This window comes from Schistosoma mansoni, chromosome W, assembly GCF_000237925.1.
Source record: "Schistosoma mansoni strain Puerto Rico chromosome W, complete genome".
In the NCBI taxonomy this organism is placed as follows: Eukaryota; Metazoa; Platyhelminthes; class Trematoda; order Strigeidida; family Schistosomatidae; genus Schistosoma; species Schistosoma mansoni.
Window position 1 is genome coordinate 59,054,975 of NC_031502.1, and position 25,028 is coordinate 59,080,002.

The 25,028-nt window shown below is 34.0% G+C and overlaps 1 protein-coding gene across 1 annotated transcript in view; it reads left to right on the forward strand.

Moving 5' to 3' along the window:
- Positions 1-25,028, forward strand: part of Smp_163730 (putative rhoptry protein) — a gene marked incomplete at both ends in the record, with an annotated part of 82,384 nt that overhangs the window by 3,491 nt on the left and 53,865 nt on the right. The window contains 9 exons of the mRNA XM_018790328.1: positions 4,138-4,362; positions 5,238-5,381; positions 6,542-7,036; positions 8,024-8,427; positions 9,232-9,376; positions 10,917-11,090; positions 13,986-14,015; positions 16,707-16,910; positions 24,130-24,299. Of these exons, the coding sequence (XP_018655683.1) occupies positions 4,138-4,362; positions 5,238-5,381; positions 6,542-7,036; positions 8,024-8,427; positions 9,232-9,376; positions 10,917-11,090; positions 13,986-14,015; positions 16,707-16,910; positions 24,130-24,299 (1,991 nt within the window). The remainder of the gene's footprint in view (positions 1-4,137; positions 4,363-5,237; positions 5,382-6,541; positions 7,037-8,023; positions 8,428-9,231; positions 9,377-10,916; positions 11,091-13,985; positions 14,016-16,706; positions 16,911-24,129; positions 24,300-25,028) is intronic.

Sequence of the window (25,028 nt, forward strand, 5' to 3'; positions counted from 1 at the left end):
AATTGACTCATGATTTCAACTATGAAAATAAATATATTTTTTTTTGTTATATGGTATTGAGTTGATAAGTTGTATTTCTGACGTTTTGAGATTTTGATGCAAGTCACTACTCTGATGAAGTGGTTTACATTAGGTCACGAAACGTCAGAAGTACAATTTTTCCTATTGTCGGGATATAACAAAAAACGCACTTATTACTATAAAAAAATGGTTAGTTTATATGGGTATGTCAGTTATTCAGAATCTTACCTATTTTATGTTACATTCCGATCTCAGTCTTAATAGAGGTACATCGTGATCCAAATATGTCAGTGTTGATGTCTCTATTTACGGAATGTAATAATGTGGATTTAAAAATACCTTTAAAGTTGCAGATAAATTTTGTTAGGAAATAATAGGTAATAAAAAACATAGATTCTTGAGTTATTACTGTTTATCTTGAAACATCTGAGATTTAAATCAGCTCCAGAATTTGTTGAGGCTGTGCATTGTAACATGTTATATTCAATTGAGATGACTCACGAAGCAAAGAAAGATATAAACGCCTCATTCTTTCCTTAACTAATTTCTGTGGGATCAAAAATGAAGGAGTTATGGAGCAAATGATTATAATACATTAAGTATACAAATAGAATAATACCGGAAATTTCATCTACGTGACCACTTTTATTTAATAGAAATATATGTGTATATGTGAATTGAAGGTTTTGGACTATATGACTTTAGTGGCTTTCAGCTTACTTGTTGAATAGTTCATGTAGACTACGTAATGCATAATATTTATGGAAATTGAGATACTCTGAGAAGAAATAATAATAAACGTTTGGTTAAATTCTGTTGTGATTTCTGCTCGTAGTCATTTACTCGAAATCTCTGAATAACATGCACTTGGTGATAGTTCTGTCTAATGATCTCTCTAAGCTAGGGAACTGACCCTGTACTAGTTAGAATAGTTGCGAGAGATATCACTAATAAGTTGTTTATGATATACTAAAGTTACAGTAAAGCGAAACTACATATATTTCATCATAAGATGACCAGAGTATTAATTATCATATTTATATGTGCTAGGAAACTACTCCAGACACAAAACCTAAAGCAAGCAGTTTCCTATTAAGGGGAAACTTCTCTACACTTTAAACTAAGATTCCAACCTACAAGATAGTGGAATAACTTTAAGAAGTATAGTTTAGTGGTTCCAAGTGACTGAAATAGATTCATACATCATTCGATCCACTAGATCTTGATATGAATTAGTTATTTGGATAAAGACATCTTGATTATTGGTCAGAAGATAAAGGAAGAAATTATCTGAAAACTGAATTATAAATGGACGTTCAGATGATAACATAAAGTGCACAAGAATTAATTTTTCAGCTAGACACCTTATATTCAAAAAGACCCATATATTTTAACAAATAGGCAAGTGAAGTTAGTCAATCAGTTACAACGTAGGACCAGGCACACATATTAATCGGTCCAAGTTGTCGCACCTCATTAGCACGACAAGATCAACACCAAATTTATATAAGCAATTACTTCAATGGTAGTAATATATAAAAGAAAGATTGCAAATTAGGATATAATACAGGGAGAAGGAATTAATTTGTAGGAAACAACGGGTATAAAGTAATTTTAATCTCATGGTTTACAAGAAGACAAAGAATGTATACACCTACACCATTGTGATCGATTCTGAGCCATATCTCCCAGAGTTTTATAGGTAAGTGAAAGTATTATACAAAACTTCAAAGATGATATATCAAATTATCTAATGAATAACCCAGTCGATAATTGATGCTTTTCTTAATAAAAAAAATAGAGTATACGTGAAAAATTACGTTCATCCCAACCAAAACTTCTAGAGCTTAGCGATAGAGCAGATAGAATTTGTCGAGCTTCATCAACTGCAGCATTAACTATGAATCAAATGTTTATGATACATTCAAGTCAATTAGATATTACTGATTCTGCCAATAAACCTATGCTTACAGGCTACAATCATCAACTTTCAACTAATCAAATTGAAATTGACAATTTACAAACAGAAACTATTGGATCTAAAGCTAAACGACAATTAAATGAATTTAGAAAAGAGTTTAATGAAATTAGTCAACAAATAACAGAAGTGAGTGAAATTCTGAATGAATATTATTTATTTATTTATTTATTTAAACACATAAATATTGGTACAAAGAGGTACCAGATATATATGCGCCACACAAATCTCATTTGATTTATATGAGGGCTGTGATACCGCCCATGTGCCGAAACTGAAGCAGGTGGTTTTCTTAGGGGGCTACAACCGGAGCCTGTGACCTAAAGGTCTGATCCACAAGGCAGTGGAGCATCGTGAGAAGATGCAGTCCCATGGTAGCCGGTGACCAACGATTGATTCATACACCATTTGTTCCCTCAGATTACTGGAGCCCATGTGCACCATTGGTTTGGAATCAGGGTTTTCCAACTACCCTAGGTGAACTTTCCGTGTCCACCAACCAGGTTAAAGCGCCGGACATTCGCTTTTCGTCCTCTCAATTTCGTAAACAACACCCTCTCTACGAGAAGACAGTGAGTAGGACTTCCCTGTCAGAGGCTATATACGCGTGGCCATGTGAGAGCATTTGGAGAGGGAGAGCTGAATCTCCCCACTCTCGGTCGTACCAGGGCATTTGGGGGCTGTTGTAATTTAAATCTTTTCTAACCACATTTATTATTCATAGAATTTTGGGATAATGATAAGTAGGAATTTTTGATCAACGAACGAATAATATACGAATATTATTTGATGTTTTAACTGACAGATTAAATTTCTGTTTTTTCTTTATACTTTACTTAACAAAACGATATTAGTTCTGTCGAACATGAGGTTCTTGTTGTATCTAATAGAGTATAGTGAGTGAGAAAATTATTTTCCTATAAATATGATTTGTTAGAGGGTAATTGACAATTGATAGGAATCTTTAAATATATAAAGCTCGTTTAGAGTCTAAAAGGACTTCATACCAAATTTACCCATATGATAATTCATCACAAACGTATTGTCCTATACTGATAGGTCATTTAGCCTAATAAACAGGTTGTAGGACTGATGGATTCGTGCCGATTTTCATGACCGCAAAAGGTAATTTGTCACCTTAAAATTAAAGCCTTCATTCCTATAATTCATTCAAAGGAGGAGTACTCACAAGCATAGTTGTAGAGTAGCGAACTTTCCACTTGTAAAAAGTGACAGGGCGTATTACATTTCATAAAAGGCAATATTTACTACTTGACTGATAACGTTTCAATACTTACTTACGCTTGTTACGCACGTCATGGGGGAGTATAGACCGACCACTAGCATTTTCCATTCAACTGTGTCCTAGACAATCCTTTCTAGTTGTTATTAATTCTTTTCTTGACGTTCATATTGATGATTGTGACTTTGATATTGGTTGACAGATAGTTGTTTTGAGTTGCGTAGGTTCTTCATTTATAGGAATGCTGTCCTTGCTTTCCGATCTTTACCTTTACTTCTGCATCAGATCCTCTTTGTTCATCGATTACGCTGTCCAGGTTTTTGAAACTTACTACCGCTTCCAGAGTTTCTCCATCAAGTGTGATTGTGTTGGTGCTTTCCGTGATGCAACTGAGGATCTTGATTTTTTCCCTGTGTATTTTGAGGCCTACTGATGCAGTGTCTTCTGCTACACTGTCTGACTTCACCTAAATTTGTTGGTGTGTATGGGATAGAAGGAATAGGTCATCTGAGAAGTCCAAATCGTTTAGTTCCATGCAAGCTATCCAGTGTATTACATACTTTTCGTTAGGTATGGAGGTCTTCATAATGCAATCGACCACCAGAAGAAAAAGAAATGGAGAGATTAAACATCTTTGTATGATACAGATTTGGAATGTTTCTGTCAGCTGCCCTCGATGTACGACTTTTCAATGTAGTCCGTCGTATGAAATCCGGATGATGAACGTTCCAGTAGACATGGCTTATGTTTAAACTAATTCACTGACAAATTAAAAATGTTAAGTAAACATTTATTTGATTTAATTCACTTTACTTTATGAACAAATAGTTAATGTTTATAATTTTCTACCTAACGAATTACATAACCTACTTAACTCTCTATTAAAACTAACTAGTATCAAGAAAAATTAAATCATTTGGTCAATGAACAAAAAAACTTATCCGAATTATACAATGATTTACGTAGTTGGATGGATGAAACAGAGAAAAAGTTAAATATATTAGAATTAGGCAAATTGGTGAATCAAACAGAAACAAATGAACAAAATATAAGGCCAATAATACATGGATCTACCAAGTTTAATGAAAACAATTGGAATATTTATATTCAACAAGTAACGGTAGGTTCAATTGACAGTTTATCTTTCAGTTACTTTTAAATAATGTTCATTCTGGTTAGTGTTTTTTTAAAGCAAGTTTGTTTTCTACAGGATGAGGTAGTTGATACCATACCTAACCCTCCTCCTTTAGCCGGGTTTGAGACTGACAGTAACTTTAGAAGAACTACAGGAGGAGTTTTTAAATAATGTATAAGAACCAAAATTGTTATTGATTAGCTTGATTAGTAGACCATATGATTATAATTGATTGATCACTGGATGGTGATCAATGTCATGCGTGTCAAGTCCTTCTTAGTGCTGATCGAATGCTATCGATCAAGTTGCAATGTGGCCACCACCTCCAAACACCATCTTATCTCAACATAGTGCACGCAGTGTCGAACTACCTAGACTAGTGGCCACATTACAACTTGATTGATAACATTCGATCAGCACTAAGAAGAACTTGACACGCATGACATTGATCACTACCCAGTGATCAATCAATTGTGATTACATCTCAGTCCTACAGGAGGTCGGTCGCGGCCAGGATAGCTTAGTGGTAACGTCTCTGACTGTGAAGCTGAGTGATACGGGATCGAATCCGTCAGGGAGCATCAGTTCCCTCACGATTACAGGTACACCTTGCTGACGAGTGCCAAGTAGCACGAAACCCGGGTTCAGGGTTTCCTGTTGACCACCTCCAACCACCATCTTAGACTATATGATTATTTACACCAAATAAATATTTCATGCATTGCTTATGTTAACCTTATCGTTTTATTAGACCGTTAATGGTTATAAATGTTTAAGTAAAAGACTCTTTTAAGTATTTCCTCACATTGAAGCATTTATTCAATGATGTTTTCTTTGTATGTAAACTTTGTCTTTTACAGGCCTTAAATAAAGAGCTTAATGAATATTCACAAAAATATGAACAATTTTGTGAGAATATGCCAAATACTACTAACGTAAACGGCCAAACAAATAAATATAATCAACTGATGGGAAGATTTACCGAAATGAAAGGAAAGATTCAGGTAAACTAAATGTATTATTCTTGATTTTTTATCGCATGTAAGTATTTCTTCTTCTACTACTACTACTATAGTCATGCATGCCGATTTCTTAACTCAGTGTGAACTTGATTCAGCACGTGGGATGGCATGCAGACACACTGAGTGGATAAGTGTCAAACAGACAGGATGAGGCACACTCTCATCACTCACTCACTCATTCATCGTCTCAACGTGTTACACTGCGTAGTTTGTCGAAGCAGGCAGTGGTGGATCGATTGACGTGGTGATTAGTGATGAGTGGTTGTGTGGTTGATTGATTGAGTGTGTGAGTGAGTGAGTAGTGTGTATTGTGTAATGTTGTGGTGAATAGTAGAGTGTATTTGGATGATGGTGAAATGGAATGTTGATATTGATGAATAAGTTTTGTGTGATTTCAATCATTTTTCGTGTGGCCGAGCGGTCTAAGGCGCTGCATTGGGCACCACCTTCAAACGGCATCAGTTCGAATCCCACCACTGACATAATTATTCACAACCACGTCTTTAAGTTTTCTGAACAAAATTCAGAATGTACTGTTCATTATTCTTCATACTAATACAATAATGATATCAGTAATAATACTATCGAAGATTTATTTCAATTGTGGAGCTTTCTATCGTTAAAGATTTAGGCATATTAGTCTTTTTCCGAGTTGTATTCTATTCTACATAGAATTTAAACATTTGATTAGTTTCGATATATTTTTCATCACTCCTAAATGATTCTAATAACAGTTGATAGTTTGTATTATTGTTTTTGTTTACTAGAATGAGAGACATCGATTGTGTTAGGAGAACAAGATTAGTTGAAATTAGAAGCTATACCGACGACTCCATAGTCAGCTTTTCGTGTGTAGTTTCAAGCTACCTGGTTCAATTTTACAGGATATTTAAGAGTAGATAGAGTGAAAAAAAAATACTAGAGCATAATAAACCATTCATTCCATTCTTATTGTCTGGTACTGTACAACCGAGAAGAAATCGGCTTGTAATTAGAATCGTGTTTATTCCCTTCAAATATTATGAAAGTTAAGTATACTATTTTTAAATGTACGAAAAACTTGCAACACTTATGAAAATTGTAAATGGTGCATCAAGAATACCAAATGTCTATTTGTCATCATTTTTCTATTTCTTTCCTAGCAATTCACCTCCTGGATTAATACCATACAACAAAACTATTCTGCATTTCGTGACTCAGCACAAACTACTGAACGATGGATGAGTAGTATAAATTTCCGTCTAATGTCATCAGGGAATAATAATACTAACAGTAATCTGACAGGAAATTTATCTGCTTATCAAGATTCAACAGCTCAAATTGATCAATTAATGAAAGAAATCGACAAAGAAGGCAAAAGTCTTTTAGAGAATACACATCAATTAGTTCATTTACTTATTCATGGTATAACTAAAGACCAAACAACAATATCAAGAACTAATAGAATATGTGATACAGTTACATGTCCATATAGAGAAATTCCAATGGATCATAGTGTAATTGATAATTGGAAATATTTAGTGAATAGTTCAAATGAAGAAAAACTATTGGATAGAATTGCATTAGATGCTTTAGAAAGAAATAAAGAAGTTGAAACAAGCTATATTAATATTCATTCTAATGCACAATCTATCAAGGTATGTAAAACTGTTTTGGATTCTTCTTCTTCTCAATGTTAAGTTAATGATGAAAAGGATTGATGCATAGGTTTGATTCATGTTACTTGCTTATTGTACCATATTATTTCAAGTAGTTTCAAGTAGTCTGTTACATTTATTAATCTACATACTTAATATTATCAGAAGGGGCTTTTGTGGAGATTTAGTACTTTCATAGTTGAAAGCGTGAGTCAATTGAAGCTAGACCATTATGGAAAACCTGGAAGTACTGGACGACCATTTCTTCCTATTGTGGGACTCCTCAGAAGTGCACATCCACGACCTCGCCTCTCGAGATTCGAACCCAGGACCTACCAGTCTAGCGCCAGAGCACTCAACCGATAGACCACTGAGCCGGCATCCGATGGTGTTTATGTCTAACTCCAACCAGTCCACGAAGTTGAGCAACCGTTCACCAATTGTCTTCAGTGAGTTTATATCTCACAACTGAACTCCACTGGTCACTGCTTCTCACTAGAACTCCTGGATTTACCTCTCGAAGTCAGTCACAATAGGAGTTCCACAATAGGACGAAACGGCCGTCCAGTGCTTCCAGGTTTTCCATGGTGGTCTAGCTTCAATTGACACACGCCTTTAACTATTAAAATACTAAATTTCCACAAAACCCCTTCTGATTAAAATCATATGCTCACTAGTGAGCGCCAAACATTCGCTTTTCATCCTCTCAATTTCGAGAACAACAGTGATACCGCAAGAAGGCAATGAGTAGGACTTCACTGACAGAGGCTATATACGCGTGGCCATGTGAGAGCATTTGGAGAGGGAGAGCGGAGTCTCCCCACTCTCGGCCATACCAGGGCATTTGGGGGCAGACTACTTATAACTACTAAATAACTATTTCTAAGTAAACATATCAGTGATGTTTGTTGTACCTTTAACATTATAACAGATATAAAAAATAGAATAAGATTTGAATTCGAAAATTCTCTTATTTTATTATTATAGAGTCGACTAGATGATCAGTTAAATCGTTTCAAAGCTTACATTGATTCACTGAATTCAGTCGCTACATTTATACTGAATGATTTACAGTCGTGGTGGAAACGATTAAGTGTTATTAGTCAGTCGTCAGCGGCTGTAGCTACAATAAAAGGAATTACAACAACGAATCAACTCAATGCAAAACCAGATCCAATCTCTTCAAATTCTTACAATGTGACAGGATTTACAACTTATCCAAATAAAAGTTTTATCAATTATCAAATAGATCGTTTGAAACAATTGACAAATGAAAAGCCTCCAGCTAAAGCAGTAAGTCTAGAAGATGTTGGTCATCAGTTAGCTATGACATTGGCTATGCAATCACAATTGATAACAATGAAGAGAGAATTGTCTACACTTGGATATAAGTAAGCTGTTAACAATTTTGATGCTATTTTTTCAAGTACATGGTATAGTAGACATCCAGTAGGAATAATAGAAAATCACATTTTCGAATTGGTTTTGTTACTTAAACGGCATTACTACTGGCTTGAATATTAACTTGGATATCAATAATGTTATATTTATATAGAATAGCTGGACTGTGGCTAGCAGCAGAGTTCATAACACGCATTGCATCTTGTTTCAGACTTATCAGATTGATGTAACTGCATCCAAGTCGATATCCACTCTGTGATTCGAATTCAGCATCTTTCGCTTCAAACGTCAACGCGTTATCCTCTAAGCTGCCAAATCCAGATAAACTTTAGACTCTCATTTGTGTAACGGCTTAGTCTTAATTCAATTTACAAAGAGTCGGATATGGGCATATGTGCATCCAGTGCAAATTTCTTTGGTATAACCATTTTTGACAAATTTATATATATTTTATGTCCATTTCACTAAGATTGGTCACAAGAGAGTTAAAATATCAACAGTAGGATAGTTCGATCCATTTCAAGTTGATGTTGTATTGTTTCTGTGAGCTAATTTAATAACATGGATTACATAACATGAAAACAATCCACTCATGACTAGTTCCATAATCTGAGTTACTCAAACTTACGTAACACGAAGACAAGGTAGTAATAGATTCTTAACAATTCACATAACCCGTCATTTTCAATATATCTTATATAAATATGTATCATGATTTCGAACTTGTGAAGAACAGTTAACTAGATGGATTAACACGTTTCAATCTTTTCTTTCCATTTCACTATTTATTACAGATGTGGAATGTCTTCAGTGGAAATTGATTATATTTCACAAGAAGGAGATACGAGCTCTGATAATAAAGGGAATAGTTCAGATCAAACTTTAGTGAAATTGTTAGCTAAACATGTGCAAAATGCAATCGATATAGAAAACAAAAAGGTATATAATCCTATTGCTGTAAATTTAGTAAAACGTAAAGTATTTCTTATCTATATCTTCCTTATTGTCTGTTTATCTAAATGAAGTACTAATATGCGTTGAAAGAAAACTTAACTCTACAGTAGAACAATGTATTAAGGTAATGAAAAACTATGGAAAATATCTTCTCTAGATTTCGTCCTGATTGTATTTGTATGGCATTAGGTCTTTACTTAAAGCATCTTACAGTTCATTTTACTTTTTTATGACTCCTTACGTTGATATAAATTAACTCATCTTCACTAATATGTGTAGACTTCATTTATGAAGAAAGCTTTTGATAAATAATTTGAGATGCTAAGTGATAAAAGTAGTCTATATGAAACCCTGGACATAGGTTTTGTGTTATTCGGCATTCATTAATGGGTTGTACCTGTAATATTGATCTAACTGGTGCTTCCTAGTAAATTCGGTCCCATGTCACAAGTAGACATTGATGATGAATGCCAAATAGCACAAAACATCGGTACAGGTTTTTCTGCCGACTTTCTCCGACCACCTAACATCTCAACACAGAGAACTCAATGTTAAGTCACTTAGATCAGTGACCATATTGCAAGTTGGTCGATAGAATTTTGTTAGCACTAAAATGACTAAGTAAAAATAACTCTGGTCACTGATAAATAATCAATCAATTGGTGATTAAATTTGAGGTTATATTTAGAATTCTGTCTTGATGTATTTACAATTCGTGAAAACCTTTTTTGATTAATTATTTTTTAAAGTAAATGTTATGGCTCGTAGGTTGAACGCTTTATTCGGATCCTAGCTATTCGGATAACCCCAGGCTAGCACTACTCAGCGACTTGAAAGACCAGAGAGAAGACACGAGTATCAGAGAAGCACTTTACTACAAGGTTCAATTATGTACAGAAAAACAGGGGTTTGATAGTAATTAAAAGACCTTGAGATCCCATAGTAACAGTATGTTAACAGCCAATCAGGACCTTGTTATTTTAGTAGCATTTTAGTAGCATAGCTTCTAACTAATCGCTGATTGGTTGGTCTCTTTATGAGCCTCTCTAGAGTTTATTGTAAGCCGACCTAACAGTAAACATGAGTGAATGATTCATTAATTTATTAGATTCGATAGGTAAAATCCGCTACGTTCCATATATCCCAACACCCAAATAGGTTTACAACGTTTTAAATTTATTCATGACAATTAATTAGTATTTTCATAGTTGAAATCATGAGTCAATTGAAGCTAGACTACCATGCAAAACCTGGAAGCACTAGACGGCCGTTTCGTCCTATTAAGGGACTCCTCAGCAGTGCGCATCCACGATCCCGCCTCACGAGATTCGAACCCAGGACCTACCAGTCTCGCGCCATAGAACTTAGTAGTATAATTATACTAAAATTATAAAATATACAACACAGTAATGATAAAATACGCTCAGAAATGCAAAAATTCCGTTCCTCAGTACTTTTACATAATAACTTATTGGTTTGAATATTTACTCATTTTTATTCACATCTTATCTATTCTAATAATTAGCTTGAATGTCATACTGAACAACTACGTGAATTACGAACAAAATGGGAGCATTATGTTAAAGAACGTGATATATTTGGTCGTTGGTTATCTGAACGTCAAACAGCTTGTCATCATTTATTAGAATTGAGATCAAGATCAACACAACCAGAAGATGAAGAGAGTAGAGCACTTGAAGTAAGAACTTTTTATATCGAGATTTATCTAAATGTCTTTTGTTTTCAATAAAACATAGTGCATCTAAATTTCATGTGATATAAGTTAGCAAAATACATATTGCTTATATATATATATATATATATAACTTGCTTACTTACGTCTGTTGCCCCTCGTGGAGGAGCATAGGCCGCACACCAGCATTCTCCATTCAACCTTTGTCTTGGGCAATCCCTTCCATTTCTTTCCAGTTGTTATTCATCCTTTTCACGTCTACTCCTATTTCCTAGCGTAATGTGTTCTTTGGCCTTCCACTTTTCCGCTTCCCTTCCGGATTCCAAGTTAGGGATCGCCTTGTAATGCACATTGGTGATTTCCTTAATGTATGTCCTATTCACTTCCAACGTCTTTTCGTAATTTCCTCTTCAGCTGGAACCTGCTGGTTTGTCCTCTCCCATAAAACGCTGCTTCTGATGGTATCTGGCAAGTGAATGTTGAGTATTTTGCGTAAACAACTGTTTATAAATACTTGTACTTTCTTGACGATGGATGTAGTAGTCCTCCACGTTTCAGCTCCGTATAGTAGAACTGATTGTCTTGACATTCATATCGAAGATTCTTGCTTTGAAGTCAGTTGAGAGTTGTTTTGAGTCCCATATGTTTTTCAATTGTGGGAATGCCAATCCTCGTCTTTTTACATCTGCATCCGAACCTCCTTGTTTATCAATGATGCTTCCCAGGTTCGTGAATGTTTCCACCTCTTCCAGAGTTTCGCCATCAAGTGTGATTGATTCGTTTGGTGTTCTTTGTCTTCTATTTGAGAATCTTGCTTTTTCTTTGTGTATGTTGAGGCCTATTGACGCAGAGGCTGCTGCTACATTTGCTGTCTTCGTCTGTATTTGTTCTTGTGTACGAGATAGGAGGGCTAGGTCAAATCCAAATCGTCTAATTGATTCAGAGATATCCATTGTATTCCGTGTTTCCCGTTAGATGTCGAGGTTTTCATAATCCAGTCAATCACCAGAAGAAAGATGAAGGGAGAGAGTAGACAGCCTTGTCTGACTCCGGTTCTTACTGGAAATGCATCTGTCAGCTTTCCTCCATGCACGACATTGCACTGTATGACTTGTTAAACATGTGTCTTATTCATCATTATGAATGAAAAATAGTTTTTAACAAACACTAATATGATTCAAATGAAGAAGATTGTATTGCAAATATTTCGTTATAATGAAGGATTTCTTGTTGATCTGTACGAATGATTAGGTAAAGCAAATACATATTTCATCAGCGTAGTTTTTGAAAAATTCATTCATTTTGAAAATAAACTAACATTCTTTAGGCAATCGTTGCTGACCACAGTCGATTATAAAAATCGTCAGTCCTAATATGAGGATGATTCGTAATTTATCTTATTACCCCATAAGTGAATGAATCCGAAGTTTTGAATATCGACTTCAGCAGGTATTGTGGGTCGTTTAAATACCCAAATACCCTGGTACGATCAAAGGTGGGGAGAGTCCGCTCTCCATCTCCAGACGCTCTCACATGGCCACGCATATACAGCTATATCAGCCATAAATAGTCCTCAGAGTTACCATTCATAATTCTCCATGGGATATAACACTAAACTGATGAAACTATAATAGTCTGTTTTTGTTAGAAATAAATCCAAATTGGTTTTGATCGAGTAAAATTGATCTGATTCACTTAAACTATTGGAAAATCACGAAATGCTTTTTATAAAACTGATACTTTTAAATATTTTGTTTTCATTAGAACAGTAAGTTTATTCTTCGTACTTACTTTTTTATGTTGAACGACTAGGCAGTAGATTACAATAACAATCGGTAGCTCAAATTCATGATAAACTGTTCATTGTTAGTTATATTTGTAATCATTTTCTGTTATGTTAGAGCACATTCTTCTAAAGCTTTATGATTGGTAGATTGTACCACGAATTGACAAGAGATACTTGTTCAGTAGAGATAACTCAATTTAATCAAAAATGTATTCAACCACGACAGTATTGGAACAATTGTTATGGTAAATTTTGAGTGAAATGAAAAATAAGTACGATGAGACCATAATCTATGGAAGATCTTTGAGCGATACTAAAATGACCTTGAGTGTTCACCTAATAACTAGAACCAAATGAAGATTATAAACCAGTATGAGGAATAAGAATTGTGATTTTCATTTGATAGTTAAGATTAGGAATTAGATTTATGGTTTTCATCACGAACTGACATCAACTGTAATACTAAAACGGTGTGTAACTTGTAGTGCTGTGCTTCGCTAATCGTTCATCTCGATAACCGTTATAATACAAATCTTAACGGTGTATAAAATCAGAAGGCGAAGAGAAGCGGCAATTACAGTTTTATTGACAAATGACGCAGGCCAGAAAGTTTTAAGCACATTAGTAAATATCAGCGAGCAAAACAAAAATGACACGCATTGGAGACAGAAGTAAGCCAACTCGACAGAGCGAAGCAAAAATAATGCGTACTGGAGATGGCGGGTAAGCCAACTCACATTTATCAAGCGTTAATCAATATTTATAGTCAGATAAAAAGTGTACACACAAATACGCTCATATAAAAAAGTCAGGGTTAATAAGTGAATAATTAACAAGGTAAAAACATGGCTCACGACAGATAGATAAATTGGCTTGTCCAGAAGCTAGAATAAAGTATATGAGCTAAAACATACCAACCGACACTACAAACTAAATGGATGAATGAATTTCGTCCATAAATTATAATCTCGTCATAAGTATTTTAAAGAGTCTCATCACTAATTTGCAATAGTATAGGCATAGGAATTCTTTGATAAAAATGCCCCCCCCAAACATTATTCTTGATATTCTCTATATAACGACTAAAAATTACTTTGATTTATATCTCTGTTTAGTTTATACAAAAATTTCCAACTATTTATAAGGTAAGAATATATATGAACCATAAATGCTTTTTATATGTAGCAAAAACCAATCAAAAGACAAGCAAACAAACAAACCTTACTGTTACCCTATATCTATTACACTTATAATATGCTTTACAAACAATATTGCACAGCCTATTCAATTGCTTCTTCTATTGTTGTTTAAATGATGAAATGAATTTGCACATTATCTGTTTGTGTTTATACATATATATGAATAATCATTGAAAGCTGTAATTTTTGATATTTGCTTCATTTTGATTCAAAATGTCAGTTTAATGTCTTTAATTTTGATTGGATAGATAGATTAAGAAGCTTCAAATTTGTATTTTATATGCTTTTTCAATATGTTTTTAGATTAGTAATTAAAGGATATAAAAGTTGATCAACTTAAGGATTTAAATTCATTTTGTATTTTCTATGGTTGAAATCATGAGTCAATTGAAGCTAGATAACCATGGAAAACCTGGAAGTACTGGACGGCCGTTTCGTCCTCTTGTGTGACTCTTAAGAAGTGTGTATCCACGATCCCGCCTCGCGAGATTCGAACCTAGGACCTATCGGTCTCGCGCGTGATCGCTTAACCACTAGACCATTGAGCTGCCATCCGATGGCGTTAATGTCTAACTTCAATTAGTTCACGAAGTTGAGCAACCGTTCACCATTGCCTTCAGTGCGTTGATATCTCACGAAAGAACTAGTTGAACTCCACTGGTAACTGCTTCTCATCAGAACTCCAGGAAATACCTCTTGAAGTCAGTCACTAGTCAGCATATGATTATTATCAGAAGGGGTTTTGTAGAAATTTCAGTAATTTTATAGTTGGAATCATGAGTCGATTGAAGCTAGACCACCAAAGAAAACCAGGAAACATTGGATGACCATTTCATCCTATTGTGGGACTGCTCAGCCAGACTGATAAGTCCTAGTCTTGAATCTCGCGAGGCGGGATCATGGATGCATACTGCTGAGGAGTCCCATAATAGGACGAAACGACCGTCCAGTGCTTCCAGGTTTTCCTTGGTGATCTAGCTTCAATGGACTCATGATTTCAACTATGAAAATCATTATTTTGCCAAATATTTCAAACGGTCATCCAAATGCTTCCAAATTTCTCATTGCGGTCTAGCATAAATTGATTCATGAATTCAACTATTCAATATCTATATATTTTAATTGTTTCATTGTGGTTGACAGTGTTATTCTGGATCCAAATTTTATCATATTTTGTATATGTCATTTGTATGTAATATAAACATATCTCTACTAAATCACCAGGTTAATCAAATCACCAATCCTGACTATTTTCAGTGTTTATAGTTTCCTAATGTTGATATAAATAACTCAAATAATCAGTCACTCTTGACCTATGAGCTGCTTTCATAACCAATTCCATATGCTTCGAAATTTATTCTGATAACTATTTTGGTGTGTGCTACTGATGTCGACAAATATAAGTAGTATATATCATCAATTGAAAGTGAAATGCTTGGTGGTAGAAGATTAAGAAGATCAAAGAAAAGATAACGAAAACAAAGAATGATAGACGTGGTAACGAAGAAACAATCAAATCTGAAACGATTCATTAATATTTTGCAAATGAAGTATAAGTAGTAGGATAGAGGATATAATAAAATTCAAAAAAATAGTAATGATTTATAAGGACTTTCGTCCAAATTTGATCGAAAGGTTTCACAGTATTCGGGCTCCGAGTTAATGTAAGACATTAAGGAGGAAGAATGTATTTATAGAATCTCAACGCATGAATTTGAAGTAAATCTAAAGCTTCGTTTGGCAATTTGGTCCAAGGCATTTCCAACAAAATGTAATCAAACATGGAAATTGATATGAGGTTCTTCGATTAACTGTATACTAAATATTTCGGTGAGTCTATAATTTATGGACCTTGAAAAAGTCCATCTACTAACTAGAATTAAATAAGGCTTATAAACAAGTATGAGGAATAAGAATTATAATTTACAGTTGATGGTTAAGATTAGGAATTAGATTAATGGTTTTCATCACCAACTGTCGTCAATATTTCCCCACAAAAAATCAACCTTGGACCAAATTAATAAGCGAAAAGTTGGATTTACCCCAAATCTATTCGTTGAGATTTTACAAATATATTCTTTATCTGTAATTATGACATCCAGCTTTTTTTCTTAAATGCTATAATATTGTTGGGGCAATCCAGAAAATCTTTCGCAATAGACATGAAGAACTCAGGAAACATTCAGAAGCATTTTATCTAATCAGCGTTTGACTAGAAGTTTTTCTAGAAACATCACGAAAGTTAAAAGTCACATATAGAGTTTCTGATTGACTGATTACGACACTGCTATTATGTTTAGTAGCATTCCAGAATTTTCAGGAAAACCCAAGAACTTCTAAAATACTATAAAAACCCTATATTTTCTGTACATAAATGAACCTTTAGAGTAAAGTGCTTCTCTCATATTTTGCTCCTTTTCTCTCGTGTTCAACTCACTGTATAGTTCTAGCTTGGAGGTTACGAAACTAGCTTAGGATCCGAGTATAGCGTTCAATCAGTAAAACATATTAAATATTTTAAAAAATCAATTTCATCCTTTTTATTTAAAAAGAAACATTTCTAACTCCAATGTTGTTTTTTTTCTCCTTTTCTTTTTCTTTCCTTCACTATTTCAATACCAATCATCAATGATATAGGATTTTCTAAATAGTTTAAAAGATAAAGAATATCAAATAAATGAATTAACAAAATTATATCAAGATCTTATTCAACATAATACACAAATTCTTGATCCATTATTAGATCGGTTAAATACAGAATATAAAAATTTATTAAATCAAACCAAATCAAGAATAGATCGAGTGAAAAATATTAAAAATGAAAGAAAACCTATAGAAGAAGTAAGTTTGAATGATTTTGAATGAATTGAGCATTGGATAGATTGTTAATTTGGTTATTTATTCTTTGAAGAAGTGACTTATATTGAGTTACGAAACGTCAGAAAATCTAATTTTTCTACTCATTGAGATATCGCCAGTCAGTCAGTCACAACGTAGAACTTCGTACGTACGTATATCAGTTCGAGTTGTCATACCACATTAGCACAGAGATGAAGTTGTCGATTCAAATCCCATAGTCGTAGAAGTAGTAAGAGTATAAGCATTATGTGAAAGATTAGGGTTTCAAGATGTTATTGAAGGAGTATAATACAGTGAAATAAATTTGGAAAGAGAAAAAAGTAAGGGGCATGAAGAATTTAGAAGATTAGAATTTGGTAGAACACAAAGATTGGATGCACCTTCGCCATTGCAAACGATTTTGAGCTATGTCATTCAAGGTCTCTAACCATCGATTGCTATCATCTCGCGAATCCCAACCAGGTAGTCTACACCTACCAACATGGCTCAGTCCACTTGTCAGCGACTTCATGGATTTATGACACGTTTTGGTCTGGCCGCCCCTAGCTTTCTTCCAACCTACTCCTACACCATAAAGCATTGCACGTCGGAGCAGTCGGTGGTTGGGCATACGGTTGGGCACTGCGGTCACGCTCCCATTGAGATATCTGCAAATATATTATTTATTTATTTATAAGTTTGAATGAATTTCTTCTACCCGAAGTTTTTGTGCTGATGATGTCTTTCAGAAGGACGATGAAAATTCTACGACCAAACCATCTAGTTCAGAGAACAAAACTCCATCAGAATTTTTTCTCTTTTCTTTTTATTTATTTATTTAATATTAATTTTATCTGAATACTAATATTAACTTAAATAAACTATGGTATTTCATAATGATAAGATCTCTACTTTTCATTGATATCGGAGTTTACATGAATCTACGTCAAATACTGTCAATATTACATGACTAGTCTCGCACACTTTATGATGTGTATAATTATGCAAATACGAGGTGAAGTTTTTTTCTTTTGTTGTGCTGGATAATTCGGTGAGACTATAATTTATGGACGACCTTTGAGCGAATCTCAAGTGACCTTGATGAATCCTATCCAATCAGTAAACAGTCGGTATAGAGTAAAATATATTATACAAAACCAAAGAATTAGAGTGGATGCACTTCTTTTATGTGGTCCAAAAACTTGTCAAGGTTAGAAAAAGGTTCAAAGGTTCAAAAATCGTCATGCATAAGGTAGAGGAAATCATCCATATGGCTCCATAATAGTTGGTCTCTGGAGCAGTGATAAGGTCATAAAAACCCTCTCGGCCTCAGCCACATAGCTTCATTATTGTTTATGTGTACTCTGGTTGTGTAAGTTTATCATTTTTATCATGAATATGTCCCTACAATACTCGTACCACTGAACAGCCGAAGCCTCAGTGAAATCTACGATTATTGCAGCCAATGTTACTGGTGCTTTTATTATACAGTTCGCGGCAATTAATGTAATATGCCTTAGTTTCAATCTGGATCGAGTGATAAAGGTTCCTATTCTAGCGAACGTCTTCCTTCAACATATATTACATCGAAAGACAACATCACTGTAGTCTGCACAAGGTCTACAAGTCACTTAATAACCATATTCACAAATGAAGGAACTTCATAGTAGTTTCATTTGTTGTAGCCGCTTAATTGTCAAGTATTCTTTAAAATTCTCTGTGAACCGATCGTACATGAGCACGCGGTACTGAAATCGGCGCCGTGACCTTGAAATCCCTCAAGCGCTTCCGATTGGCTCGTCCATAAATTATAGTCTCGCCGAAAATTCACATCTTTTTTAGGTAAAGATAATATAAGGACTTATTCATGAATTAAAATAAATGATGATGATGATGATACACTTAAAGACTCAGATATATCATACATTCATAATTGGTTTAAATCAAAAAATATATACAGGGAAGATTAAAGAAAGCGTTTGGATTGAATAATCTTGTGATATTTGTATAAAATAATGACTCCTTTCCATGTTATTCCATGCTTATTGTGAACGAAACTGGTAGGTCCTGGGTTCGAATCTCGCGAGGTGAGGTCGTGGATGCTCACTGCTGAGGAGCCCCACAATATGACGAAACGGCTGTCCAGTGTTTCCAGGTTTTCCCTGGTGGTCTAGCTTCAATTGACTCATGCTTTTAACTATGAAAATTCCAAATGTAATAGGTTCAGTTATGGTCATTGAGTTCAGTTTGTCTTAAAATGAACTATTCTGAGAATCTCTAATTAGTATATCAATTCTACTACGTCAAAATATTATTAAACCTATTTCAAAATTAGTTTATTGTAGCTGTTTATCTGGAACTATTATTTTAATAACTTAATATGTAAACGACCAATTAGCCTAAAGATATAATTCAATCATCCATGAAGATCATCAATTATTTGAATTAGTTTCGCATATAATTCCCATTTAAACACTAAAATTAAAACATAAAGTTCAGCGAAGGGATCTCCTTTCAACGAATTTATTATCAAGCTGTACAATCTGATCTATAATCATATGCTCACTAGTGACTGACTTCAAGAGATATTTCCTTGAGTCCTAGTGGGAAGCAGTGGCCAATGGAGTTCTACCAAGTCTGTTGTAGAGATATCAACTAACTGAAGACAATTGGTGAACGGTCGCTCAAAATCGTTGATTGGTTGAAGTTAGACATTAACACCGTTGGATTCCAGCCGGCTCAGTGGTCTATCGGTTAAGGGCTCTGGCCCGAGACTGGTAGGTCCTGCGTTCGAATCTCGCTCACAAGGCGGAATCGTGGATGCGCACTGTTGAGGAGTCCCACAATAGGACGAAACGGCCGTCCAGTACTTCCAGGTTTTCCATGGTGGTCTAACTTCAATTGACTCATGATTTCGACTGTGAAAATACTTAATTCTCCACAAAATGCCCTCTGATCTATAAGCTGTACAATCGTTTATATATGAAAATGTTTTGTTAAAGTACTAGTTCCATTAGGAAATGTGGACACTAATAACCAAGATGACGTGATAGAAAGATTATAATACTAGATTATGTAATACGAGTAATAACAATAGATTAAGTGAATATAATAAGATGATTTGGTTACAATAATTAAAGGTCATTAAAGGTCATAGAGGTGTAAAATAAATAAGGTGATATGATAAGTATCCATGAATAGAATAATGAGAATATAAGACATAGGTAATGGGGAAATGGAGTAATAATAATAGAATAATAATAATATTATTATTATTACTAAGGCCATGGTAACGATAATGATAAGACGTACTTCTTTTGTACGCATAGTTCTGATTTAAGCTGATGTATGGTAAGAGCTTCGGCGATTTTTAGGAGTTGGATACGAAGAAATCTAAGTAGATTTGAATGAATCATATAAACAATCTTAAAATCAGATTGTGGATCCGTAGAATGATTACAGTGGATTAGGTGTTCAAGTATAGAACTCCTAACTGCTTTCGTTTCACCTTTGTAGGACCAAACTGGGATATGTTCTCGTATCCCAGTTGAAAGAGAGCACTGGCTATGGCCGATGTACCTTGCTCCACAAGAGCAGGTGAACTGGTAGATGCACACAGAGGCGACCAGACGCAGAAGCTTATCTTTTATTGTACAGCTTGACAATAAATTCGTTGAAAAGAGATCCCTTCACTGAATTTCGTGTTTGAATTAGTTCCAACATTCTCTTTAATAGAAAATTCATTAAACTGTATCAAAGTTCTTAGTTACTCAATGATTTATTTACGAATCTACTTATAATATTCTCATAGGAGGTAATTATTCCTAAAACTATGCAAACATATACAAGTTATCCAGCTGATGAATATCATCAATCCAATGAATATTTAATACATACAAAGAATATGAATAATAATAATAATTTGGATATGCCTAGTATGGAGTATGGATTAAGAAACAGTGGTGGGAATAGAGGCATAGCTAGATTGTTATGGCCTTATGATCATCGACGTGTAAATTAATGATCATGAATTGAGCATTTTTTTAATTTTACTATAAAGCTAACCATATTGCTTTAGATTTTCAGCTAACAAAATTTAATTTGCATAAATTTTTACTTTATCAAATCGATGATATTTTCAAAGTTAGATTGAATGGAGGAGAAATAGAAAGCTACATTTTTCAAGCTTCATTTTTGATTATTCCAGGAATTTTTCATCATTTTTTCTGATACCAAAATGGTTGATATAGTTAAATATGAGATACTAATGTAGTAAGAGTGAATCATTGTTGTGGAGATCCAAAAAATTTCTTAAGAAATGATCGAAGGGGCCATGAAAACTAAGAAATATCTTATCCAATCAGCACTCAATAGACTTGTCTTGGAAACATCTAGAAAGTGATTGAATAATTAATTATTTTGCTACTATGTTATGAAGGGTTCCAGAACTTTCCAGAAGTCCAAGGCTATCTGAAACCTCAGAGTAAAGCATTCTTTCCACATTTAGCGCCTCTCCTCTCGCGTTCAAGTTGCCACGCAGATTTAACCTGGGGGTTACAAGAAGACCTTAGGAAACTAACTCAATGGTTCAACTAGATTTAGCAATCTTAATTAAGATTGCTAATATTGCGTTTAGCTTTTGAGCACTATAGGATGATTGAATGAGATTAAAATTCACAAAGATGATTTCATTCATGAGTATTGTGACGTTAGAAGTTTTGTTTCATCTTTATATTACCAATTCTTATAATAAAGAGGCATAATCTCAATAACTGAACCTCTAGTATTGAAATAACATAGTTTGTTGAGTTGCGTTTTTCTATTATGTGTGTTTAGAAACTTTATATTTGGTAGTTGATTTTGTTAGTTTGAAATCAAATTGAGTTATTTCCTGGATTAGTTTAGCTCAAATGAATTTCATATTATCATTTTTAAAACTTGAAAAACTGTTGACCAACTCTCATTAGTGTTGCAAGGCATCGCTCAAGATATAACAAACTTTTCTTGCTTTTAAAAAACTTACAGACAGATATGAATGTTAGTGATGAAGTAAGATGAACTTGATAATAAAAGTACTTATGCTGTAAATCGAATAGATTGGCAAATGCTCCTACAACTCATGATATCAGTACAAGAAATTAATGATTAAAACAACAAAATATAGGGAACTTAAAGTTCATTATTCCAAACTATACTTTTGTTGAGGATGTTAAATCCCCAGAACTCACTTGGTAAATGACTCAATTTTGAAAATTTGAATTCCCTTGTTTTCGCGCCAAAAGCTCTCCTTTCACCTTCGAGTCGTATTTCACCACTTGGAAATATCTTAAACGCTATTGGTCCGTTGTATCTTTTTAGTGTGCTATTTTGAAATGCTTCTCAAGGACAACTTTATACTGTATATATACGTTTGATTTCTTCCTATTGTGATTGCTTGTACTTCGGCTGCTTACGGAATATATATTCTCCTACTCCGTCTAGGACTTCTCACACTAGTTAGCGGGGCCTGGGACAATGGAATAAAATAGCCTGTCGTGTCACTGTATCATTGACCTTCGTTCGTCTTTTCGAGTAAAGAGAAATCGTAATTAGCATCAAGTATATCAACTTTTTAATTTCATTCAAACTAAATAGTTTAGATGATCCAGAAAGTCTATTTTCTCTTATTTGAAACTTATCAGTTGGGCGGACATATGTTTCAGTCTTATTTTTCATATCTACAATATTATGTAGCTACATAGATCCAGCTAACGAGTCCCAAATAGAAAGAAACACTAATCTTGGATTCCACTGATAGCTACAATCCGTCTATTTTATAAAACTTGCAACAAAATGTCTGTATCGAGACAATCCGATCAGGATTTACATATACTAATGTTATAAATTCGCCCAAATATTATGTATTGCGATAGGACTAAGCGAATTTCTACCGATTGACCAAATTCAGATATCCTAGTACGACCCCAGTACTGTTCCCCAACCTCCAGTAAATCAGAACACAGCCGTTAAATCAGAATTGTTTATGGGGTCTGAAGCAGGTCGGAAATGGTTTACAGACAAGGCATATTTATACAGTTAAAATGACTATTAACAGTAACCAATGGAAAGGAAGGACACGTAAAGGTTGTAATTAGGACAACTCAAAATTGACCAATAGGAAAACGACACGTGAAAGTCATAGTTAGGACAACTGTAAATAATGACCAATAGGAAATAACATGTAAAATATGTGAAGAGTCTGAAAACATGCCACTTTACATTCGAGATAATTTTTTGGGATATTCCTGTGAATATCCTAACAACTAACGAAGACTAATGAAAATTCCGTCTTGAATATTAACAATAAGATAATTTTTACCAGTACTAACAATTATATGAATAAAAGTAGAACTGACAAATACATACAGTACTGACGAAATGTTTGAAAGCGTGAGTACTTGAGACTGACTGTAAACCTTATATAGATACGAAACGTGGAAATATGCTTACCTTAAGGTTTATTGATCGCCTTATGATGCACAAAACTGTATGAGCAGTCTTGAGTACTTGTCAGTCCTGCTTTCTGCCTAGCCCAGCCAGTTAAGCCCAAAACACCAATAACAGCCTCTGTAATATGAATCATTATTCACAAACATAGTGGGTTTATATACCAATCAAACAGAACACATCGTACCATAAAATAGAAAAATAACATTTGTACAAGATTTGGACAAGTGTGGCTGTGAATAGAGGGAACAGTAATCAATAGACTGGGGATAACACAAGAATGGTAAATTGTATAGTAATAGTTCATAGATCAAAATAAAACTTATAATAAGAGGAACACGAATATGAATAGTTTAGTTACTTAATATTTATACAATAGGAAATATACATATCATATTGGTCCATAAATAGTCCTCAAAAGTTACCATCCATAAATCTCCACGGAATATAACAATAAGAAGTTATTTTTATCATGTAACAAAGTAATTTCACAGTCTGTGTATGGACTAGTTATTCATATGGTTTCCATATAAAGACAAACTACTCTATTATATAGACCAGTAGTTCATTATATGCCTTTGTTTTTGCACTAATTAGGTTTCTTTCTTATTTTATAGTTGAAGTGAATAGTAGTTTGAAGTGACTTATTGATAATTGTTCTGATGATTTTTGTTAAAATTTAAATTCTCTTTGTGTTATTCTTCTTTCTTTTCTTCAATGTACTCATTGAATATAGTCACATTCAGAGTATCGTGGTAAAATACCAATTTTACCAGAGAAAGCGGAAGCACTTGTTCATAGTTCAGCTAAAACATTGAAACATACAAAATTACTAAATGAATTAGCTAAATCAGTCAATCAATTGAAAAATGAAGTGATCACTAGTGAAGTTGATGCTCAAAGAAAGTAAGTATTTGTTTTTATATTAGTGATAATTTGATTCATTTTATTGTATCATTACATGATTGGAAATTTTGAATGAAGTATCCAATTTAATGGGTTCTTACAATAAGTTTTGTTACTGTAATATCTACCATCCTGAGTAGTTACAGTTTAGCAAAGATTCATTCTTTATAAACTACCCCTAAGTGTAACAGTAGTTACTAATAAGATCAGTATAAAGAAACCTAGAAGTGACCAAATCAAGAACGTAACATCGGTCCATGAAGTTACTAACCATCCGTTTATGCAGTATGTGAAAGTACAAACTTCCTTATATGAATTTTGCGCGATTATAGTTATAGACCTTTAGTGAATTGACCAATAACCGATAACATAAACGCTTTCATATTTTAGATCAGAAGGAGTTTTGTGGAGATTTCGTGTATTTTCATATTTGAAATCATGAGTCAATTGAAGTCAGACAACCATGGAAAACCTTGAAGCACTGGACTTGTCAGTGTTCACAATTTTCTATCATACCTCTCATTTATATTCTGTTTCCTGGCACCAAAAAATACCTGTCCACATCACCATACCATTTACTGTTAAGTGTGTTTGTGTTGAAACAAAGGGTTAAATCAGTTTATCAGCAAAGTTGTTATTAAAAATTACTAAAAAAAAAACTTTCCATGCTCCACTAAAAACCCTAAGCAAACAGGAAATCATTTGCTTTCTTAATTCCACTTTGTTGGG